Source organism: Thalia democratica, chromosome 5, assembly GCF_965202585.1.
Source record: "Thalia democratica chromosome 5, ktThaDemo2.hap1.1, whole genome shotgun sequence".
NCBI classification, from domain to species: Eukaryota; Metazoa; Chordata; class Thaliacea; order Salpida; family Salpidae; genus Thalia; species Thalia democratica.
This window is the reverse complement of record NC_139169.1, coordinates 37745333-37769411: the sequence shown is the minus strand read 5'-3', so window position 1 is coordinate 37769411 and position 24079 is coordinate 37745333. Positions and strand designations below refer to the sequence as shown.

Sequence of the window (24079 nt, the reverse complement as noted above, 5' to 3'; positions counted from 1 at the left end):
TTAGTAGCAAGTTTCAACATGGCTTTTCTATATTCATCTTTTAATCACAGAGTGTTTAATGCTGATGTTTACAAATTTTATTAAGGGGGTTTAAGAACATGCGTTGTTCGTTCATTGTATTTTTTGCGTATAACTTTGCTAGAACACAGTAAACAGTGTAGCTCTTGAAGTGGAATATCACTACAGTCTATTAAAGTTTTATTTTTAATACATATCAAGTTACAGGGTTGCCACACACTCAAGGGAACTCAGGGAATTTTCAAACTGTAGAAAATCTCATGGAAACTCAGGGAATTTTGGAATTTTTCTTTTAACTCAGGGAAACTCAGGGAAGTTTTGATTTTTTTTCTAAATTTCAGGGAAGTTTTTGAAAATCTCAGGTAAATTTTTTTCTAGATCTAGAATGAGGTTTAGTTAATCCAGTTTCAATATTTTGTTCAAAATTAGTAATTTTTATTATTTAAGTGGTTATTTAGAATTTTTTAGCCTTGCGGCTAGTTCTTAAATATTCTTAGTATTAACATTGTAGTTTTTTTAAGTTTTAAATTTATATTTACTTAAGTAAAATCAAACAGTTTAGAGAAATGAAAGTTGTTGTTAACTATTCATTGAAAAGTTCTAATAAACTTTTTATTTTTAGTTACTTATGTAGTTTAAAAAACACTATGTTGTACTATTAGTTCTTATTTTTTAAATAATAAAGTTATTTGTTTACAACTACTTGTTTTCAATAAAAAAAATTAAAATGAATACAGATTAGTGTTGTATTACTTTTGTTAAAAAAATAGAGGTTAAATTGTTGTTTATAAATAATAATTTTAAAAGTAGTAGCAGTAATGGTAATTAATTTTTTATTGTGAATGTTTTAATATACTTTACAACTTTTTTGTAGATTTAATTTAAAAGCTTTTTTAAGTATTATGAGTAAAGTACAGTAACCTCTCGCTTATTTACGCACATTGTGTCCACAGAAAAGCTGCGTAAAGATATGAGAGATCGTAAAGATACGATAGGTATTAAATTTACTTACAATAATGGCTGTTTTTTGATATAGCTTCTAGTTAAAAGCAGACTGGTACTTTACTACTTTTAACAATTTTTCCACTTAATTTATTAATATGAAAACAAAAGATAAAACTATACATCTATCAAAAAAAGGATTTAAATTTATATAAAGTGATAATACTTGTAAAATTATTTAAACAATTTTAATAAGTATATTTTACCTTAATGTTTATTTACATGTGACTTATTTGATACTTAACATTTATATTCTATTGTACATAGCAAATTCTATTTATAATTAAGCTTTTGTTTACAACTAAGAAATGGTGTGATGTCTATATTAAAATCTGTTTCTATAGTCTTTTACAAAAATATGCATTTAGTGCTGTAATAGATTTCTTCTTTTGAACAAAAATATGTAAGATATAAGAAAAATGTTTATGCTACTACAACTTTGCTAATTTTGCCCACAAAAGGATAAACTTAAATTTGATCTCCTATTGTTAACAAAATTTCTAATGTACTTATGTATAACTAAATGTTCATTCACAAGTCAAGGAACATAAGTTAACAAAATATAAAGATATAGAGAGGTAAGTTAGCATTAAAAAACATATTTTAAATTAAAAATATACAATAAACCTAATTTAAGCAATACTAAAATAAATTAAAATTTTTATTTTTCGAACTTTTAGAATTCTAAAATGCGTAACTAAACGATAGTGCGTAACGTCATGAGTGCGTAAAGATGCGAGAGGTTACTGTACAGTTTAAAACCTTGTTTAAAAAAAGTTGGCTTAACCATGAAGACTTCAAAGATTGGTTACTTGAGGATGTAGACAAAGAGAAGTTTAAATGTAATTGGTGTGGTGATGATACACCAATGGCCTTATCCAACATGGCTATAAGGGCATTGAAATCGCACAGTATGTCGAAAAAACATCTTAAATTGAAAGCCTCTAAGAGTAAAATTAATGCAATTACTTCTTATTTTGGTGGGGCTAATAGCTCAACTAGTATATCAGCTGCAACTTCTTCAACAGCTGCTGAAATTTATTGGGCTCTCAAGTGTACCAAAGAAAACTGGTCAGGAAACTCTTGCGATAATAACAACACTTTATTCACTACCATGTTTCCTGATAGTGAAATTGCAAAAAAGTTCTGCATGAATAGAACCAAATATTCATATATAACAAACTTTGGTATAGCCCCTTTTTTTAAAGATGTCTTAAAAAAAACAGTTTTGTGCTCGTCTTTTTATTCCATTTCATTTGATGAGTGTTTCAATAAAGTCTTGCAAAAAACTCAACTAGATTTGGTGGTGAGATGCATGAAGAAAAAAAAAAGTACGCTGTCAATATTTTACATCAGCATTTTTAGGTCACTGTACTGTAGATAATTTAAAAAAAGCCCTATTGACCGAAATTCAAGAGTTAAACCTAAAAAATTTGATCCAAATTTCAATGGATGGACCAAATGTGAACGTTGCTCTTGCAAAAAAAGTTGACTTTGATAGAGAGGCTTCAGGTCTACCTCAACTTATTAACACAGGGTCCTGCAGCTTGCACATTATTCATGGTGCATTTAAGTCCGGTGTTGAAGCTACACCTTGGAAAATAAAAAAAGTTTTAAAACATCTCCATTGCTTATTTGATCACACATCGGCCAGAAGAGATGACTATGTAACTGAAACTGGGTCAACCACCTTTTCTTTATCATTTTGCGCCACAAGATGGTTAGAGTCAAAGCAGGTAGCTGACAGAGCCATTTTAATTTGGCCTAATGTTGTTAAAATGGTACAGTACTGGAAAAAACTGCCTGGTTACAAACATTTCAAGATTGAGTTTTTGAAAACAGTTTTTTTTATAAATTTAATGCAGAAGCATACACATACAACCTTCCTTTTATTATTAAAGAAGAAAAATGAGAATGAGGTATTAATAATTTGTGTTAGAAGAGAAATTTTTTTTTTTAAGATTTGAAAAATACTCAGGGAAACTCAGGGAAATTTAAGGTTACTCAGGGAAATTTTTGGTCACTCAGGGAAGATTTTTTGGCTCAAAGAGTGGCAACCCTGAAGTTATAAAAAAAACAAGAAAGTTTGGTTATTATGAAGTTGTACAAAAACTACAGCCAAATGTGTTTATAACAGTCGTTAAATTAACTTTTTTCGAATTTTTTGTTTGATGTTTAAAATGTTTGTAAAGTTAGAGGTGGAAGCTCAATCTGTGTCAGCTGCATCTTAAATGTTTACAAGTTTTCAATTCAAAAAATGTTGAATTCTAGAGCTGCATAAACTTTAAACACCATGTGAATTAAATTATGATCGTTGTTAAAAATTAACTACAACGCAAGAACAATTAGAAAAATTGAACTCGATGAAAGCAACTCGACCAGAGGCAACTCAAGCAGAGTAAATCGAGCATTGGTAACTCGAGCAGGGGCAACTTGAGCAGCATGGGCAACTCTGTGTTACACTGTGTTCAAGTTGTGTACCACTCAATAACCTAAAGGTTCTTCGTACACCAAGTCCTTTGACCGAAATTTTTTAGCGCCTTTCTATTTTTATTCAATAAACAATTATAATTATGTTCGTCAAACGAGAAAAAATACACAGTAATTATTAAGAAATACATTTTTTGATTGAAAAATACATTTCATAAGTATATTATATAATATTGTTAAATTTAAATTGTTAAATAATGATTAAAACAGTTTAAATGAACTAAGAAAGTGGGTTTTTGCAAAATAATTTATTTATATAATTTTGTAAGTAATTTATTTTACTTTGCTTAATTTTATATTTTAATAATATGTATTTTTTCAAAATCAAAAAGTTTTTACAAGAAAATATGTAAATAATAATGAGAATTTATATTATCTTGTCATAACACTGAAAGCATGTTTTGGTTTAAAAAACATAACTTATTATCATGGAGTTTTATGCAAAGGTTGCTTTTAGAATACAAATTTTTAATAGTTATAAAATTTGTTTTAGATAAACATATTTCATGATAGAGCAATTAAATGAAAAACTTTAATTTCAACGATATTTGACAATAAACTTTAATAATAATAATAATAATAATAATAATAATAATAATAATAATAAATACATTGCAACTAACTAAACTGTATAATATATATAAAGATTTTACATTTTGCGACACAGCATAAGTAAAAATTTTTGAATTGAGTTTAAAACTTGTAAATTTTGTATACTTTTAATTTCAATCACACTATACAAAGGAATCAACAAACAAATAAAAAGGAAATAAAACCTCTCTAGAATGTTGAAAAAAAATACTAGAAATGTATTAAAACACTAAACTTTTGCCTTTAATTTTTAACAAAAGAATTTTTTATACATTTAAATCTAATGAGTTGTTTTGGACATTTACCGTTATTGCGATTATGATAACACTTGTATAAACTTCTAGTGTTGTGCCGTGGGTATTTGAACTTAATTCCTTGTTCTTCTGGTGTCCTTAAAAATAAATTTTAGTTTACAAACCAATGAATTAAATACAGTCACCTTTCGCGAATCCACGCACGTCTTTAGTTACGTAATTTAGAATTCCCAAAAAATACAAAAAAATGTTGAAAATTATTTGTAATTGTAAATTTATTTTATATATTGAGTCAACTATATATTTAATTTCATATATATAACTCTAAATGGCAATTCTTCTCTATATTTGTTTAGACTTTGTATAACTATGTTCATTGACGGTTGGATAAATATTTAATTGTGTCTCAGTGTAGTGAACTCTATGGATTTGCTATTATATTTAAGGTGTCTTAGCCCCTATTTGTACCTTTAAAACAAACAAGTAACAATGTTCAATTCCTCACAAAATTTGTGGAATAAAGTTTCCTTAAAACTTAATAAACATCTTATTTTTAGCTAATTTGTTTCTTTCCCACCTAGTATTAAACTTGTTTTCTTTGGTATTAGACAGGTTAAAGTTAGGTGGGCAAAGAACAAAGTAGAAAGAAACACTTTGTATACACTTAAACAACTTGTATTAAAATTTTTTTAATATATATAATAATTTGAAGAAAACTATTTTTGTAAACAAAAAATAAGTAAGAAAATTCCTAAACTAGATTTAAATATTTGGATTATGAAAAAAAGGCAATTTACTAGTTACATTTGCTACCTCTTGTTTAGCTACCTTCTTTCGTTTAGTTACGCACTTTTGCTGTGGACACAATGTGCGTAGATTAGTGAGAGGTAACTGTAAGTCAAATTGTTTTTTAATGAGATAAACTAAAAAGTATTTTGTGCATAAAATCAAATTAAGTATTTTAGTTAGGCTTGTTATTGTATTTTATTTGTTAAAAAGTACAGTAAAGCTTGATTAATTTTAAATATTTCTGGATCATTTGTTTTGTGATATTTTCAAACATGCTAAAACCCTCAATGTGAAGAAGTTTAAAAGCAAGCTTAAATATTTTACCTTACTAACTTATTTTAAAATTTCATTGTTTTCTAAAAATTGTACTTTTTCCCTTAATATGAGTCACTGGTAGTTCTTTTTTACATTAAATAAAAAATTAAGAACAACTGCCAAAAAGACTTAACATGTGCAGTCTTTTAAATCATTAAAACTTAAATACAAGTCAATAATTATACATTTTTCTTAATTAATACTGTTAAGCATGTGATTGTCAACTAAAAAAAACATTTTAAAACAACATTAAACTCACTTTCGCATTGTCTCAGCGTCTCTGACTTCCATTCTAATACGCTTTCCTTTGCATTGTTTTATTAATGCATCGGGGATTTTCCCTTGTCTTTTAGCCCATCTAACTGACATTATATCATACCTCCAGTATCTAGTGTGCAATATGTCCAAAAAACTAGAGTAATGCCAACAGTCTGTCACGAAATTACTTTTTTAAACTAAATCACCATAATACATACATTATGTAATGTACTTACCTTGTAAAGTCGTATTTTGGGTGAATGATTACTTTTTCGACATTTAATAGCTGTCCTCCAGAATATTTGTGATTCGAACCAACTCTAACTCGATAAGAGTGCATGCTGTAAATTTAAGTTTAGAGATTTAATATAAACATATTTACATAGTAAAATACCAAATTGTAAATCTTTCTCCCTACAACGTAAACAAAAATAGCTTTATTAATAACTTTGATAATGTAAGCTAAACTGTTTAAGTTCAAAACAAAAAACTATATATTAGCTATTTTAATGCAAAATTAAAGTTATTCCAACGTTTGATCTTCTATGTCCTCTACACAATGTGCTGCAGTCAGAATGTATCTTTCATTAATCACAGAACCTCCACAAAAATGACGTTTTTCATCTAAAATAGTTGCAGCAAATGGAAATTCGTGGTTTTCAGCTTTTTCACCTCCAACTATTTCATGGCGAATCTATTTTTTCAGGATAATTCAAAACTAATTAGTGGTTATCTTTCGTTAACTTTGAAATCAATGTATTAAACATAAGTCTTATTCTGACGAGCAAGCAACAAAAATTAAGAATGTAAAACATTTTTAAGTCAATCAGTTAAAATAAAAAGGTTATGATAAAGAAATGGAAGTTTTCAGATTTTTTAATACTATGAAAGTTCGTGTTTTTTTACCAGTTTAACTTATATTAATTCGTTTTTTTTTTGCAGTTTAAAAACTAACAAACCATTGTTTTCGCCCTTCCACATTGTTGTCCTGTTTTTATTAGTTTTAATTTTTATACAAAATTTACAAACAATTAAAAATAACTTATAATTAAGTCACAAGCTTTAAATGTCTTTTATTTTCATAGTGTTTATAAAAACGAGCTTAAAATAACTGAAAAAAAACATGTTTCAATATATTTTTTACTAGTTTATACAAAAAATATTTATTGCATAAACTCCTATAAAGGCTATACATAGGATAAAAAGAACAAAAAAAATCTTCATTAATTTCTTGACTTAAATAGCTTGCTAAAAGATCTGCTCATATTGTCCTGGACAAGGCGTTAAAAGGTATCCAAGTGGTGTGCAACTCGATAACTGAAAAGTTTTTCGTGCACCAGGTCCTAGGACTACATATTCAGCGCTCAATCAATAAGCAATAAGTAAGTATTACCAAAGGTTAAGTCCGAAACAAAAAGAAATCGAAACAAGTTTATTAACTTTGTTATCATTCCCAACTAAAAACAATCAATTTTCTATCAACTTATTACTTTTAACTTTAATGTTGTATTAAACAACTGTTGTTGTTTCTTATTTAGTAGTGTCATACAAGTTCAAAAGTTTTATATACTAATTTATATGTTCACTTTTAGGTTGCACTCAAAATATTTGTTCTTAGGACCTGGTGCACGAACTATCTTTCGGTCATCGAGTCGGTGACAAAACGGATACCTTTTAATGTCTTGTCCAGGACATATATCTGCAGTTCTAAAAAAACTACGATCATTTAAACCATTCTGTAAAGTTTTATACTAAACAAAACTTAATTTCACTGGCTTTATATAATAATTGACCCTTTTATTGAACCACATGCTAGTTATTTTCATTTAATCATTTTCTTATGTTACACAAACATTAAGTATTGTTATTTTAAAATTTATTTAGTATTTTGAACAAAACCTAATTTTAATTTGTTTGTCAAGAACTTGGTGAGAACCTTAAACGTATTGTTTACATTTTAGACAACAGTCTTTTTTTTCTTCGTTTTAATTTCCGAAGAGTAAATCTATTTGTTTAACACAGAGTTCGGTTAAAAAAAAAAAATATATGTTTTACAAAAAAGAAGTTTTACAAAAAAAAGTCCGTATTATTTAATAACAGTTGTAATAATATATAAAAGAGTGTTATTTGAACCTAAAATATAAAAAATTAGGAACAATATAACATTACTTAATACTTATTATTAAAAATAAAACTCTAATTTCAAGTTATTATTTTAAAACTTTTGTTAATTGTGGAAGTGGCCCACGGGCTGCAGTTCGTTGACCTTGGGTTTACAAATAACATTTTGTTTAGTTTTCTATCTAATTAAAATAGCATATCGCGTTAAATTGTCAAGTAATCAGTACATTCGAATTAATTTGCTATTGCCTTTTGTTTACTGACTTAAAGTTTAAAACTTTAAACTTGTACACAAACTATATTTAAACTTTTTAAAACGTAGTCTAAAGTTTACTTTCTTTAACCTATAAGCAAAAAAAAACACCATTCACAAATGAGTTGTAATAAATTCACTCCAAAAAAATTGAAAATTAATTGTTTACTTATTAGTGCATATATATATGTTTTGTACAATACATAAAATGAAATAAATATAGTAACCATGACATGAGGTACTTCGACACAATAATTTCCACATTAACATTGAAAGAAATTAAAATCTTATTATTGCATGATTTTGTATCATTACGTAATTATTCTAAATCAACAATAAACTTGACAACTAAAAATTATCATATATAATGAACTTTAGCTTTTTATTTTCAAAAGTTTTTTTTGTTTTATTTAAATTAAATAAAATCAAATATATATACAAAAGCTAATACAGAACGATTGTAAAACAAAAACTTAATATTAAATATTTTAGTTTACTAATTAACTCATTTTTAGTGGTTCCTAAAATAAAGTTTAAAAGGATCTAAGTAAAGTAACATTATTTCATTATTAACAGAGACTTTCAATTTTTAGTTAGATGTCTTTGTCAGCTTAATGAGTAATTTAGAGTTTTTGTTTTTAGTATAAATCCAAAATATACTAAAAAGCTATAACTTTCCTCTAAATATATCAAAGTAAATCTGAAATGACAGCAGACTTATTAAAGTTGAAAAATATTTAGTATTCTAGTTGGTAAATCTTATCAGAACTGTAGGACTTTTTAGTTTTTACTTTGCACTTCCTATTAAAAAGTATATATTTAAATTGTTTTTCGTTATAAAAATTTTATCTAAGTTTTTCCGATCTTTTATTTTTTATTATTTAAAGTTCCTACTTAATAGATGACTTTTAGAAGATTTTAAAAAACTTTTGTTTTTATTACTTTATAGATTACTAAAGTACTGAATACCTTTTAAGTTTGTATATAGTTTACATTTCTCTTTTAAATGAAAAACCGCTCAGTTCAGGTGGTTTTATTTAACACTTTTATTAGAAAACAAGTATAAATAAGGCCATTATAACTTAAACTACTTAATGGTAACTTTAATAAAAACCATATTTTGATAAACGCAAATTTTATCTCTTAGCTTTGTTGTATATAGGAAAGCTGTGCACCGGATTTAAAGTTGCTTTAACTAATCTTTATGTGTGTAACTTACTCTATATCAAAAAAATCTGCGGTACAAAGTTTCAGGGTTTAAACTTTTTAGATAAAATTTAAACTTAAATAAGATGGTTACTTGAACTTAATGTTCTTACTTTTGCCTAAAAACATTTTAGTCATAAAATCTTAACTTTATCATTAGTACTATTTTACTGAAGTTTGTAAAGCTAACATTAGAAAACATGTATTAAACAATTAATCCTATAAGTATATTTCAAAAAACAAATGTTTTAATATACTATCAACATAATTATTTTATTAACCTATACGTTTTAAATTTGTATTTGAAAGAATAATTTTTATACGTTATTTAGATTTGTGTTAGTAAAATATCTTCGTCAGTAAAATTATATTTGAACATAAAAAGTTTTTTAATAGATTTAGCTTAGTATAGATTATACATATTTTTAAAATTTTTAATTAAGTATGTAAGGCGTTAATATAACTCTAGCAATTTTTTTTTACTGAAGCAAGTAGATGAAATAAATTTAAACTTAAATTGAATAACAAAAGTACTATGCTGTTTTACACTATAATTTATTTTATACTATATCATATTTTATATTCTTCTTTAATAAAAGTTACATTGATTTAAAGACATTCAACATAAGTAGTTTGAAAACAATATAAAAAAAAAACTTACTTTCATCACCGAAAGCGGTTGATAGAAAGAAACATAGAACAAATGCTGTTGCAAACTTCATGATACTTAAGTTGTAACAACTACACAATAGTGTGAAGCATGTTAACGTGGCTATATTTTAACGTGAATGTTTCAGAAAGTTAAGTTTTAAACTTTGCTCGCCCACTAAAAAATTGTAAGATTCTTCAAGATTTTTTAGTATTGGTGTAATGAAATATACTTTTTTTTAAATAATTTCAACTTTTTATTTTCATAGTTCAACGTATAAGAATTCTTCAACAGACCTTTCATTACATTTCACTAAAAATGTTAAATTGTTTTTGACAACACTTATTAGATTTATTAACTTTAAGTTTTAAAAATAAAAATTGTGGAAAACACTTTTTTTTAAAGTAGTTACAACACCTCTACTATACGTTTCTTTGAGGCGATGACTTAAATTTTAAGAATTTTAACTAATAAAAGCAGACTTTTCTTTTTTTTGATGCTATTTGGTTGATAAATCTTAGCATTAAGACAAATTGTTATACTTCAATTTCGCTTTAAGATATAACTTTGTCATATTTTTATCAACTATAAATAATTTATTTATAAAATTTTCTTTAACTTTTAATAAAAATAGTACGACTTTAATTTGAAGTATACGTTTTAAAAATTTTCGTTGCTTTATCGATATATTTAAAACTTTTAATAACATTTGTTCGATTATCAAATAAACTTTTAAGTACTGATGTTATTATACATCCAGACTTCTTTGTCTTTATTTAAACTCGTTTAATAGATACAGCCTTTCAAGCTATCTTTAAATTCCCAATTACTAAAAAAAAATTCTAAAAATAAAGTTCGGCCATGTCTTACAAAATAATTAATAATAAATTGTAAGTAAGCATACATACATAGTCATATAGTTACAAATACAAATTAAAAAAAAAAGAAGGTAGAAAACTTATATCATATAAAAACAACTATACAATAACTAACATTTATTACAATGAAATTTGTCACGTTTTATTTCTTAAATAAGATCAGCGATATTACTACAAACCTACTTGAAAATGTCAAACATTTTTAAAGCTTCAAAGTTTTTTTTTTTTGATATTTCTAATTATTTTAAATAAAAAGTCTTTTTTATTTTACTAAAAAATCTACAAAGTTATAAGTACTCGTTACATTGCCTAAAGTACTTTCAAAAAAATTCGTCTTCAGTAGGCAATTATATTAGAACTGAAAAAATTCAAAATTTTCCTGCATATAAAAAGTTTTTAAAAAGTTTATTTTAACGTAATTATAAATCAAGTTATAAAGTTTTAAAGTAAACTTTGTTTTAAAATGGCTGGTTTTGAAAATTTGAAAAGTTTTTCAAATAGTAAATCTTATTAGTATCTCTAGTTTAAACTCGTTAAACTAAATGAAATAAAATAAAAAAAAATGAAATGAAATAAAGTCAAAGGACTAAATGAAATTAAATTGTTAAACTTTGATTTGTTTGATTTAATGTGTTATAATACTTTAAAATGTAAAGAGAATATAAAAGTACTAATAAAAATAGTAATCGAGCTTATTGTTGGTTAAAATTAAAAAATCAAAAATAAATAGAGTAAATAGTCATAATAAATAAGTCGATAAAATTAGTAGTGCGTATCACCTTAACTTGTTAAGATATTTAGATATGTATAATCAAAAACTTTATAAACATTAAAACATGTTAAATAATATTATTCTAGTCAATTATCTGTAAAGTTGTAATATAGTTTTAAGTAAAGATAACCAAGAAGTTGATTTAAACTATACTCACTCACCTGAAAATTTAAAAATAGAAAAATTTAATAGACCCATAAATGCTCTAGTTGATGAAAAAATTTAAATTTATTTCAGTATAACTACAAATAAAATAAGAAACTTAAAAGTATAAGCTAAAAAACAATACATTAAAAGAAACAACTTAAATATTAAACTCAAAATGGCACTAACTGAATTAAATGAACAAGTAAGAAACAAAAATACAGTAATATGTAGATCAGATAAAGATGGTAAATTAGTAGTTCTGAACTTTGTTCATTTTGGTCATTTTTGTTATATTGACCTTAGCGGGCCGTTCACTTCACTCGCAGGCCGGTAGTTTTCATCCTCGGGCCAGATTCCATTGAACCAAAAAAACACATTTAAAGTTCAGTCATTTTTACTCTGCGGGCCGGATCTGGCCCAAGGGCAGTACGTTGCCCAACCCTACACTACAACATAAACAAACACAACTTTTTAAATAGTTTTAGTTAAATTGTTCAAGATCAAAACTAGAAATTTTTGTTTTAAATATATCAGCCACTTTGATGCAAAAATTAAGTTATTCTAACTTTTGATTATTTATTTGCTCTACACAATGTGCTGCAGTCAGAATGTAACTTTCATTAATCACTGAACCGCCACAAAATACAGATCTCCTTCTTATGACAGCTGCAATAATCGGTATTTCATGATTGTCAGCTTTTTCACCTCCAATTATTCTATGGGGAACCTACTTTTAAGGGTAATTTAAAACTAGATAGTGGTCATCTTTCGTTAGCTTTGAAATCAATGTATCAAACTTAAGTTTTATTCTTACCTACTAGCTACAACAATTCAGAATATAAAACAGTATTAAGTCAATTAATTAAAAAAAGGTTATGATAAAGAAATGGAAGTTTTCAGATTTTTTAAATACAATAAAAATTATATTTTCTAACCAGATTAATTTATATCATTTCGTTTTTATTTGCAGTTTAAAAACTAACAAACCATTGTTTTTGCGCTTACGCATTTTTGTCCTGTTTTTCTTAGTTATAATTTTTATACAAAACTCACAAACAATTAAAAAAATAAGTTATAGTTAAGTTAGAAGCTTTCAATGTCTTTTATTATCATAGTGTTTATAAAAAAAGAGTTAGTTTATAATTAAACAAACTTGTTTCACAATATTTTTTACTAGTTTGTACAAAAAATGTATATTGCATAGACTCCTTACCTTTAGCAAAGGCCATACATAGGATAAAAAGAACAAAAAAGTTTTAATTTATTCTTTTTGACTTAAATAGCTTGCTAAAAGATTTGCTCATATTGCCCTGGACAAGGCGTTAAAAGGTATGCAACTCGAAAACTGATACATTTTTCGTGCACCAGGTCCTGGGATCATATATTCAGCGCTTTTGTCGTCGGCTTTTGTGTCTAAAAGTACCTAAAATTTAGTACTTTAATTCCTGTAGTGTTTTGTTTCTTATCTGCAGTATATTTAGATATTTTAGTTAGGATAAGTCTCTTAGCCTTAAGAATGTATTTACTGATTTTGTTCTGCTAATCATTTTACTTGATCTTTTTCTAAAATATATATATTATTTATTAGACGAAAATATGTCTAGCTAAAGATTTAACGATGACGAGTTTTAAGATAAAAAATATACAATAACCTTTGGTTTATAAGAACTAAACTTCTTTTTTTTTCGGTTTTTAAACACATTTTTATTTTATTCTCTAATAATTACAATTGTAAGTTAGTGCCTATTTATAAAGATTTATATTCAAAAATTTTTGATTATAATTTCCCATTTCCCTACAGATTTACTATAATTTTCTATTTTACCACTATAAAATTAAAAATTGAAAACATAGGAATTTACTAATAGTTATATAAGTTTTATTTCCATTTGTTTGTAAATTTATAAAAACAAAATATTTGTTGTTTTATATCAAAAAATAAATTTCAGTTTTAATAATTCTACGAAATGTGTATTTTAGATTAAAACTTAGTTTTATTAAGTATTAAAATAAATTATATATATTTTTGTCTTTTATACTAAATGAAATGCAGTAATAGTTTATTCTTAGTAAAAAAAATACTTGTAAGTTTAAAGCAAAAATCTGTTGTATATACAGCAGAGATATTTAAGTTATTGAAAACAAATTTAATAAAAAAAATAATTTTATAAACTTTAAGGTTATCTTGAATCAAATAAAAAAGAAATTTTTAGAACAGCTAATTAATATCAAAACGTAGAAAAGCTTTATGAATGAATAAATAATACTTAATATAAAAAAAAAAATTTTTGATTGTCTACTTGAAACAAATAAATGTTAGCCTAAAAAGTTTGGCAACGTTTTAAGTCGGCGGGCTAGACGGGGAAAATTTAGTTCTCGGCGGGCTCGAGCATTTTAGATTAATTTAACTGTTAAAAGCTACTAAAGCATGACATTTTAACTGCTACTACCACGAAGTTCGAAGTTTTAACTTCATGTTTATTAAGTTTTGAGAGTTCTTTAATTCTATTCTAGTAAAGCTGGGACGAATTATTACAACAGTGATGCTAAACCTAACAAATACCATATTTTAGTTTAAAAAAATTTCGAGCGTAGAATTTTAAGTTAAAACATACAAAATTTTATTGAGTGTTTGGAATTTTATATTTTTGGTAAATCTTGAATGGATTATTACAATAATGACATTGATGGCGTGTAAATTCATTTAACACGAGAGAGTTGAAACAAAAAGTTCTTTATTTTTAATTATACAAAGAGAGTTATTTTAGCTAAAATATGAAACACAAGTATGCGTCTTAGCACAACGTCTTTTGAGTGATGTGACGTAAGTGCGTACTCAAAAGAAAGTGCTTCATACAAAATAGAATTTAGAGAAAATGAGTATGTCTATTTACTATTTATAAGACGCTATTTTAATAGATTAATAGCTACTTGTAATAACTACATTATAAATAAATAAATATATGTATATATTCGAAAATTACGATTTTAAAAATGCTGGTACATATGTTTCATAAAACTAAACGCTTTTATCATCAGCCAGTTCAATTTAAAACAAAAAGCACTCTGCTAAAAATAGATACAAAAGTTATACAAAAAAACAGTATGACGTAATATTGTACATCTATGTTTAGTAGAGTGCATTTTGTTTTAAATTGAACCGGCTGATGATTAAAGCGTTTAGCTCTATGAAACAGATGTACTAGTATTTTTAAAATCGTACTTTTCCAATAAATCATATAAAAGCCCTTCAAGTGGGCTCTATAGAAGGTGTTCAAGTTTGAATAATAACCTTAATAAATTACATTTTTCAACAAAGTACCTACCTTAAGGGATTTTTTAATAAAAAAGTTCATAACAAGGCGTAAAAACTTGCACAACTTAAATTTCGTGCCTACGCACTCATCAACTGCAAAACAAGTTCAAAACTGTTAAAAAGTTTAAATTTATTTACTGACGTAGTTTTTAAAACTTTTAATTTTTACTAACGTAATTTTAAAACTGTTTAAAATCATGCAAAAGGGCTTGTGCAAAAATAACTTACCAATCGACAACACACTGGCAAGAGTTATAAAACAAATTTGAATAGAAAACAGAATAAGATAAAAAAAGAAAAAAATTGAAACTAACACATGGTGAAATTAAAACTTATCAAATTTCTAAAGCGAATTTTCAATATGTCTACAAGACGATACAAACTCGCTTCTTTTGTTTAGGCAGATTTTATCTTTCAGTGCATATACAACGGTTGTTGCTTCTTTGAGACACAGCCTACATATCGGGTTATTGCCGTCAGCTATAGGCTGTGCTCTTTTTATAACTTCCTAGGATACTTCAAAATCAACAGACATACTTTGAAAGCTCGGTGTCATTTTCATATATGCCGCCTTTAAAATATTTTTTATGATTAGCATACCTGAATCTGAACTGAGTCGAGCACAAGCCGATGTTGAACCTCGTCTCAACGCCAGAGTTAACTGTGGCCCTGTAAACGATGTTCTCCGAACGGCAATTGCCCCCTTTTAAATGAAATTTACAGGTACCAGCGCAACCACATTGACTCCGAATTCCTAAGTTTTGATTTAAAATATTTTGGTTGTGTGCCTTAATGATATTCTCTAAATTTGCCGTTCACGAATAACTTATTTGCATATTATGTTTGTCGAAAATGTTTGTAAGCGGATTTTGTTTATTGAAGTGTTTTTGGAATAGATTTATAATTTTCTTTAATATTAGTTTTTACTGAATTGCTAAAAGTAGGGTTATACCAGATTACATTTCTTTTACCTTTATGTTTTTGATTATTTTTAGGTTGTTGCTCAGGTTTTTCAAACTTAAGTTTATTATCATAGCCGCATTTTTTCATTATTGTTTCATATTTATCTTTAATCTTAAAAAAATTTTTCTCAACTAGATAGTTTGTTTAAGCGTTGATTAATAAACTTTCATTTGAGTGTTTTGTTTTGAACTAGTTTTGCAGTTGAGGAGTGCGTCGGCACGAAACTTGAGTTCTGCAAGTTTTTACATCTTGTGATAAACTTTTTTATTTATACATATCTATATATTTATTAAACAAAAAAAAATTAATGTTCAACTTTTTACTGTAGTTTTTGGATGCAACCATCAAAATACCTGGATGCAACTACAAAATGCTCACCTAAGAAAACTAATTTTAAAAGTTTCAAAATTAATATTTTATGATTTTAACATTTTATTTATTTTCAATTTCTGATGAAATTTTTTCAAATTGGTTATTTTTTTATAAGTTTATATTAAATCAAAGCCTAATCTTGTTATGTGTTTTTTAAAACAGTTAGCTGCTAAAAAAAGACTAATAAAGGTTATTTTTTGAGCTGATAACAATATTTAAGAAATAATGTTTAAAGTTAGATTGACTTAATAAGAAATTAGAAGTATGAAATTTTTTTATATTTTTGTTCACAACTCTGTGGGCGATTAAATATTTAAAGTATTAAAATGGTTTGCTCAACAAAAAATAACAAATTTAGGTAAAACAAAAGTGATTGATCTCATGAAAGTAAACATAAATTTTAAAACCTACATTAGATATTGTAGTATCTTGTTGATATGAGTTAGATAATTAAGTAACTTTCGTAAACTAAAAGACATGCTTTGGCTTGCCCAAAGACTTAATTTTTCCACATCTGGCCAACCGAACTATTCCCACCCCTAGTTTATAGGGTAGGTGTCAAATTTGCACGAGGGGGCCAAAATGCACGAAGACATTTTCGCATTGGTTGAATTTTTATTATATACTTATAATTTTTCTATTGATTTTTTTTTCTATCACTGTTACCCCTAACCCTCGGTCGGTAGCTTTTTTTTTCTTTATAACAATTTTCATTAGTTATTTTTTTTTACTATCATTGTTACCCCTAACCCTCGGTCAGTAACTTTTTTTTTTTTGTTTAATCATTTATCTTTTAGTTTTTTTTTTTTGTTTATTTTACTCTCGTGCAAAAATGACCCTACGTGCAGAATTGTAACTCTTGCAAAATTGACCCTTATTGAAAAACTTTCTTCGTGCAATTTTGACCTGTTCCCAGTTTATAGATATGAGTTTATTGCATGTGTACACCTAAGAACAAACTTTTTTTTGTTATTTTTTAGTATTTGATTGCTGTTTAGGTAGTATTGCTTGAAAATTTACTGCTTAAAAACTAACGAATTGTTTTAAAATTCTAATTTGTGTTGTGATAAATAAATAACTTTTTAAAAAAAGTGTTTGCTAATTTCAGTAGTAATAATCATAGTTAATATGTTATATTTGGGGTTAGATTTAAATAAAAAATATCTTAAACTAGTAAACAATACAGCTCTCATTCAAAATATATTAACGCTTAGTATAGTGTTGCGATTTATACACATTATTAGATAATTTTGTTCTTTTTATTAAGAAAACTATTGGTAAAAATAAATCAAATTTTTAAAGTTATCAATTCTTGCTTTATACCATGTGTTAAATAAACCGTTTCAAAACTTATAAACAATTACCCATAACATTTAATTTTAATTATTTGTATATACTACGGAAAGAAAAAAACATTCTGCAATCGACTTAAGTTTTTTGATTATAAAAATGTGTAAACATTGTAAAAATTTAAAGAAAAAGTTTAGTATAATCTTCTCAAAAAAATATTTAGTAACAGTTTTAAAACTCATTTTTCTTAATGTTAATAGATTTTTTCTTTTAGCATTAATGACTTATTTTCAAAAAACAAAAACTTTAAAAATTCACTTAGAAATCAAAAGCAGTTGTAAATATTAACTTACTGTTAATTTTTACTGCAACTTTAAAAGAATAAAAGAAACTAAAACTTATATGAAAAACAATTTACAGTGTTAATAAACAGTAGAAGATACTTATAAAAGGTTTAGATAAAACCTTTATGATCTCCCCTTCATTTTTCTAGCATGGTCTCTTTCTTTTTCCAGAATTTGTGACTCCACTGTGCTTTCCGTTAACTGATAAAAACATAATTAATTTTTTTTTATTGCACACTTCATAAAAATTATTTTTATAAGAACTTTTTAAATATTATTTAGCCAAACAGCAAGGATTTTTGTAACTTAATAAAATTAATTATATTTTTATTTCTGAATAAAACTAAAGAATTAACTAAAAAATGCTTATGACACTAAATTAAAAATTGTTGAAATAAGTTAATCAAACTAATAGTAAATGGACCCTGTAAAATTGTATTAGTTTAAGAATTAAAAGTTCATATAGAATCAAACAACTAATTAATATTACAACAGTAAATTTAAATTACTATTTATACATACAATAGCATACTTATTAAAAGCATTTATACACTTGTTTATTGTTTTAATATTTTTCAGGTTTTGATACTTTAAGAAACATAATTTACCAACATGCTAGGTAAAAAACATCACAAACATAAATGCATTCTAAAAACAAATGAATATATATTTTTTTAGTCTCAACATTAAAATTTTCACATGTATATCTTTTAATTAACACCTTTAGATTTATAAAGAACTAGATTAAACTTTTAGATTTTATTAGATTTATAAATATAATATATAAAATAATTGTTAATGGTCTTATATAAATAGTAGCCATAAGTCCAAAACAGTATTAATTAACTTTTTGTAAAAAAAACTTTTTTATGAACAGTAACAGAAAAATCTGCATTGTATAAATATATATATGTCAACCTAATACTTAAAAAAATTCTATATATTTGTTTAAAAATTACACTTCTAGTTTTATTCTAGTCGTAATAGAAAAGAGAAAAAGTACTTAAGGAATAACTAACACTTAATTTTAATTGACCATATCAACTATTAACGTATACTATTGTGGTAATGGTGGATTCACAAAAGTACTAAAACTTGATAAAAAGTTATAAATTAAACAAGTGATAAAAATCTACCCTAATAATTTAAGCAAGTAATAATATAAAAAAATAGGACATAATATTAATACTAAATATTAATATTTAATTTACCATGTCAACTAATATATCGTTCTTCAGTTGAAGCATATTGTTCTCTTCGGCTAGTCTCTTGTTTTCTTTTCTCAATTCTTCAATTTCCTCATCGTTCGAAGCTCCTACCTCGCCTGTTGTATTATGACATCATAATAATCAAAATCGTGACCAAGCAGTTTCATTTATTACATTTTTAAATTAGAGTCGTTATAAATTAAAACTAACTTATTCGAAGAGTTTTAATACATAATAATAAAAAACAACATCTCACTTTTATTTTAGATACAACTAAACACGAAGTCTAATAAATAAAAAGAGCTTTTTCTGTTTAATCAAAACAAATACATGCTAAAATCAACTCAATATGTAAATTGCCTGAAAAATATTTTGGGTACTTTTTGATAAATTACTTTCAAAAATCCAACTATAATATCATAAAACTGATAAAGCAAAACTTTAGCAAGTTCAGTTTTTAAATGATTAAAAATAGAAAGTTGTTGAAGAACTTAAAAAGTACTTAAGGGCATAGGGAGGTCCGACATTTTTTTCTTACTAAAAATAACATTGGATTTTATATGAAAGCATAAAATACAAACTACAAGTCATTTTTTATAGAATTAAAAAATCTTATTTAACTTTTAAGATGTTGTAATTTTTATAAAAAGTTTCCGATACAAACGTATGGACCGCAAACTTTTTGGGGTCATTTTTCTCGGAAGTGTAAAAAATCACTAAAAATCTATCTTCTCCTTCATTTTTTGAGCTAAAAACCTCAAACTTTAAAAAAACGCTTCTTTTACAGTTTATAAGACTTTGAATGTTTGAATTTTGAAAATATAAAAAATAAAAATTTTAGATTAAAAAAAAACAAAAAAAATAGGTGGTTTTTTTTTAATAAAAATTTTATCTTTCAATATTTAGAAAATTCCTGCATTCATTCTATTTCAAATTTAATAATACGCTTTCTGTGAAAATTTTAAAAAGATTGCTTAAAAAATGAAAGAAGGAGATAGATTTTTAGTAAAATGGTCTTTTTTCAGGTTTTTAGTTTGTGCCTTCCATTAGGAATCTATTGAGGTCACTGACTTTGATCTCTCATATCTCAAAAAATACTTTAAATTTTTTAAGCGGTTAAAAATGTCTAATAGCTCAGATAAAACTCTATAAAATAAGATCAACTTATAAAAATCAAGGTGGACCCCCTATGCCAGTAATTTGTTGTATAGACAGCACAAATAGCTCTTATAAACCTAAATACAGTTTTACAAGCTAATAATTGTGTGTAATTTTTTTTACCAAATGTCTATTGCTGTCAAATAACTGTTAAGTTTGTATTTTTCATGTATAGTTTCAAAGGTTGATAAACAGTAAACCATAAGATTGTTTTACTAAAATCCAATATTTCTTTAACTTATTATGAGATTATGAGTTGAACACCTCCTAATAAAAAGCATTCAGATTAACTTTAACTGTAAGACTAAACACTGATAATTTTCTATAAAAATAATCTTATTATGAATTATAGCCATAGGGGGGTCAAACATTTTTTTTTTTACAAAAAATAACTTTGGCTTTTATATGAAAGCTTTAAGGGCATAGGGGGGGGGGGGGTAAACACCCTTTTTTGGTTCTTGATCTTATTTTATATAGTTTTTACTAAGCTACAAGATGCTTTTTATAGATTTAAAAAAATCAAAATAGTTTTTGAGATATAGCCGGTCAAAGTCAAAGCCGACAATAGGATCCTTATAGGAGGCGGAAACTAAAACGTCAAATAACTAGAAATCACTAAAAATCTATCTTCTCCTACGTTTTTTGAGATAACTACCTCAAATTTTCAGGAAATCTTCCTTGCAGTATTTAGAAAATTCTGTCGGAACAGAATTTAAAAAAATTAAAAAATAAAAATTTTATAACAAAAAAACAAAAAAAAAAACTGTTTTTTTTTGTTTATTTTTTATATAAAATTTTTATTTTTTATTTTATTCAAAATTCCTTCCAAAAGAATTTTTAAAATATATCAAGGAACATTTGCTGAAAGTTTGAGGTAGTTATCTCAAAAAACGTAGGAGAAGATAGATTTTTAGTGATTTCTAGTTATTTGACGTTTTAGTTTGCGCCTCCCATAAGGATCCTATTGTCGGCTTCGAATTTGACCGGCTGTATCTCAAAAACTATTTTGATTTTTTTAAATCTGTAAAAAGCATCTTGTAGCTTAGTAAAAACTATATAAAATAAGATCAAAAACCAAAAAAGGGTGTTTACCCCCCCCCCCCCCTATGCCCTTAAATACAAACTACAAGTCTGTTTTTATAGGATTGAAAAATATCATTTAACTTTTGAGATATTTTATTTTTTGTAAAAAGTTTCCCATACAAACGTATGGACCGCAAATTTTTTGGGGTCAATTTTCTTAGAAATTTAAAAATTCACTAAAAATCTATCTCCTCCTTCATTTTTCAAGCAATCTTCTTCAAATTTTCAGGAAATGTTCCTTATATTAAAAGGAAAAAACGTTACTTTAAAATACTAATAATGTAAAAAATTTAAATATTTTATCACAAAAATTAAAATAAAAGTGTTTTTTTTTAATATTTTTTTTTAATAATATTTTTACAAATATTTTTTTTAATTCCAAAGTACCGTTTTTTTTGTTATTGTATAAAGATTAGACTGTGAAAGTTTGAAGAAGATTGCTTGAAAAATGTAGGAGGAGATAGATTTTAAATAAAATAGTCTTTTTTTGCTGTTTTAGTTTTCCCTTTCCATAGGGAACCTATTATGAGGCCTGACTTTGACTAGTCATATCTCAAAAAATAATTTGAATTTTTTGAAACAATAAAAAGTATCTTCAAGCTTAGAAAAAACTCTTTAAAATAAGATCAACTTATAAAAATCATTGCTCCCCCCCCCATGGCCTTATCTATTCAAATATAATGAATACAAATACAGAGTAAAACTTTGTTTTTGTCCTAAACAGATTTTTTAAAGTTGAAAATATAATTATCTTTAGTTTTAAATTTTTAAACTTTAATGGATTCCTAACTAAACTTAAAAAACAATTGGCATAATTGATTTAATTTTTATTAAATTAAGCTTTACTTTAAAATTTTTAAATAAGGTCTTTAGATATTAAAACTTAACTTTACTTACCACAACCACTTGATCAAAAATTATTTAACACTTAAGGGCATATGGGGGGTCCACCTTGATTTTTACAAGTTGATCTTATTTTATAGAGTTTTATCTGAGCTATCACACATTTTTAACCGCTTGAAAAAATTCAAACTAATTTTTGAGATATGAGCAATCAAAGTTGGTGACCTCAATAGGTTCCTAATGGAAGGCACAAACTAAAAACGCAAAAAAAGATAATTTTACTAAAAATCTATCTCCTCCTTCATTTTTTAAGCAATATTCTTCAAATTTTCAAAGAAAGTCAAAGTGTATTATTAATTTTTAAAAGATTGAATGCAGGAATTTTCTTAATTTTGAAAAATAAAATTTCATCAAAAAAACACCTATTTTTTTGGCTTTTCTAATATTTAAAAAAAAAATTTGCAGTCTATAGATTTGTATCGAAAATTTTTTATAAAAATTACAATATCTCAAAAGTTAAATAAGATTTTTCAATTCTATAAAAACTGGTTAGTAGTTTGTCCTTCAAGCTTGCATATAAGATCCAATGTTAATTTTAGTAAAAAAAATGTTGGACCCCTCCCCCCTATGCCCTTAACTTCTTACAGGTTTTTTAACTAAACTTGAAGAGACTATCAGGTTCAAAACAAAAAATTACTTGTTGTTATTTATGTTTTTAACTTCTTTAGAATAGTTAAATTATTCCTATAACTATATTTTCAAGCTAAGCCTTAAACTTATGTAAATGTTCATCTAAAAATAGCAGTGATTAAAAAATAAACCCAAGTTGTTTTAAAAATTAATTTTTAACTATGAAAGTTTTAAGATTGTTTACAAACTTTAAGATATCAGACTTTAGAAGAGGGGTGTTTTTAAATAACTTTAGATTACATATGTTTTTCAAACTCTAACTTACTCTAAATTTTGACCTCTTGAAACAATGACTAAAAAATCCAAAATTGGCTCTTTAAAATGAGCGTCTTTGCATGTTGAAAAAAAGTAAATTTTTGAAAATTAAATTTGAAAATATAACATTGGTAAAAATATGTACAACCAGCTGTTATAAATAAGGACCCAATAACAAACAAACTAAGTAAATAAAACTGACCAATTTTCCATTTCCCATTGACAAAGCGTAGCTCATTACCATCTAATTTCAGCGAGGTTGTGCCGTAATCGATTCCAAACTCCTTGGCTCTCTCGCTGATGTCTAATGCTGCTGCTAGGTTGGAAAGTGACGAAGCTTTCCTTGGTGTGGACTTCTTTGGGCTGAATCCTTTTGTCTTGAAAAAGTTTAAGGCGCTCATTTTTCTTGTGTGTGTTTGTTTGTTGTTTAAAGGGCTGTGTTTATTTATGCTGAAAAATATGGTTTTTAAGAATGATAAAAAGCAAACTAAAATGATAAAATTGTTTGATATATGGATAAATTGATAAAATATGGTTTGATAAACAAGTGAAATATGGTTTGTTTATGAAATTTCGAAGAAAATACTTTTTATTTTGTGTAAAAGGTTAATGTTGTTATAGTGATAAGCAAAATTGTTTTAACTAGTAAAACATTTTTTTACTTGAGTTATCTAAATATTTTTATGAAATAAATATTCAGTATACATTTGTGCTATAAAGATGTCTAAAGCCACTAAAAAAGATATGTTTCTATTGCTTATACTGTTTTTTACTTATCATACTTTCTACTATATCTTATCATATAACTAGTAAT

General features: G+C 25.6%; 1 protein-coding gene across 1 annotated transcript; it reads right to left on the bottom strand.

The window, feature by feature from the left end:
- Positions 1-18019: 18019 nt before the first annotated feature.
- On the bottom strand, positions 18020-23708 carry LOC145836061 (protein chibby homolog 1-like). Its single transcript, XM_082943856.1, has 3 exons — positions 23468-23708; positions 19240-19352; positions 18020-18229 (listed from the first exon to the last, which is right to left on the bottom strand). Exons 1-3 carry the CDS (start codon positions 23664-23666, stop codon positions 18152-18154), a joined length of 390 nt encoding a protein of 129 aa, XP_082799982.1. The 5' UTR covers positions 23667-23708; the 3' UTR covers positions 18020-18151.
- Positions 23709-24079: the final 371 nt, after the last annotated feature.

What these genes read in the sequence shown, in the direction of transcription:
- LOC145836061 (XM_082943856.1), bottom strand. Translation starts at nt 23,666, where the DNA reads ATGAGCGCCTTAAACTTTTTCAAGACAAAAGGATTCAGCCCAAAGAAG. An exon ending in CAATGGGAAATGGAAAATTG is followed by an intron (nt 19,353 to 23,467) that starts GTCAGTTTTATT and finishes ATAATACAACAG; the next exon opens with GCGAGGTAGGAGCTTCGAAC. An exon ending in ACGATATATTAGTTGACATG is followed by an intron (nt 18,230 to 19,239) that starts GTAAATTAAATA and finishes TGTTTTTATCAG; the next exon opens with TTAACGGAAAGCACAGTGGA.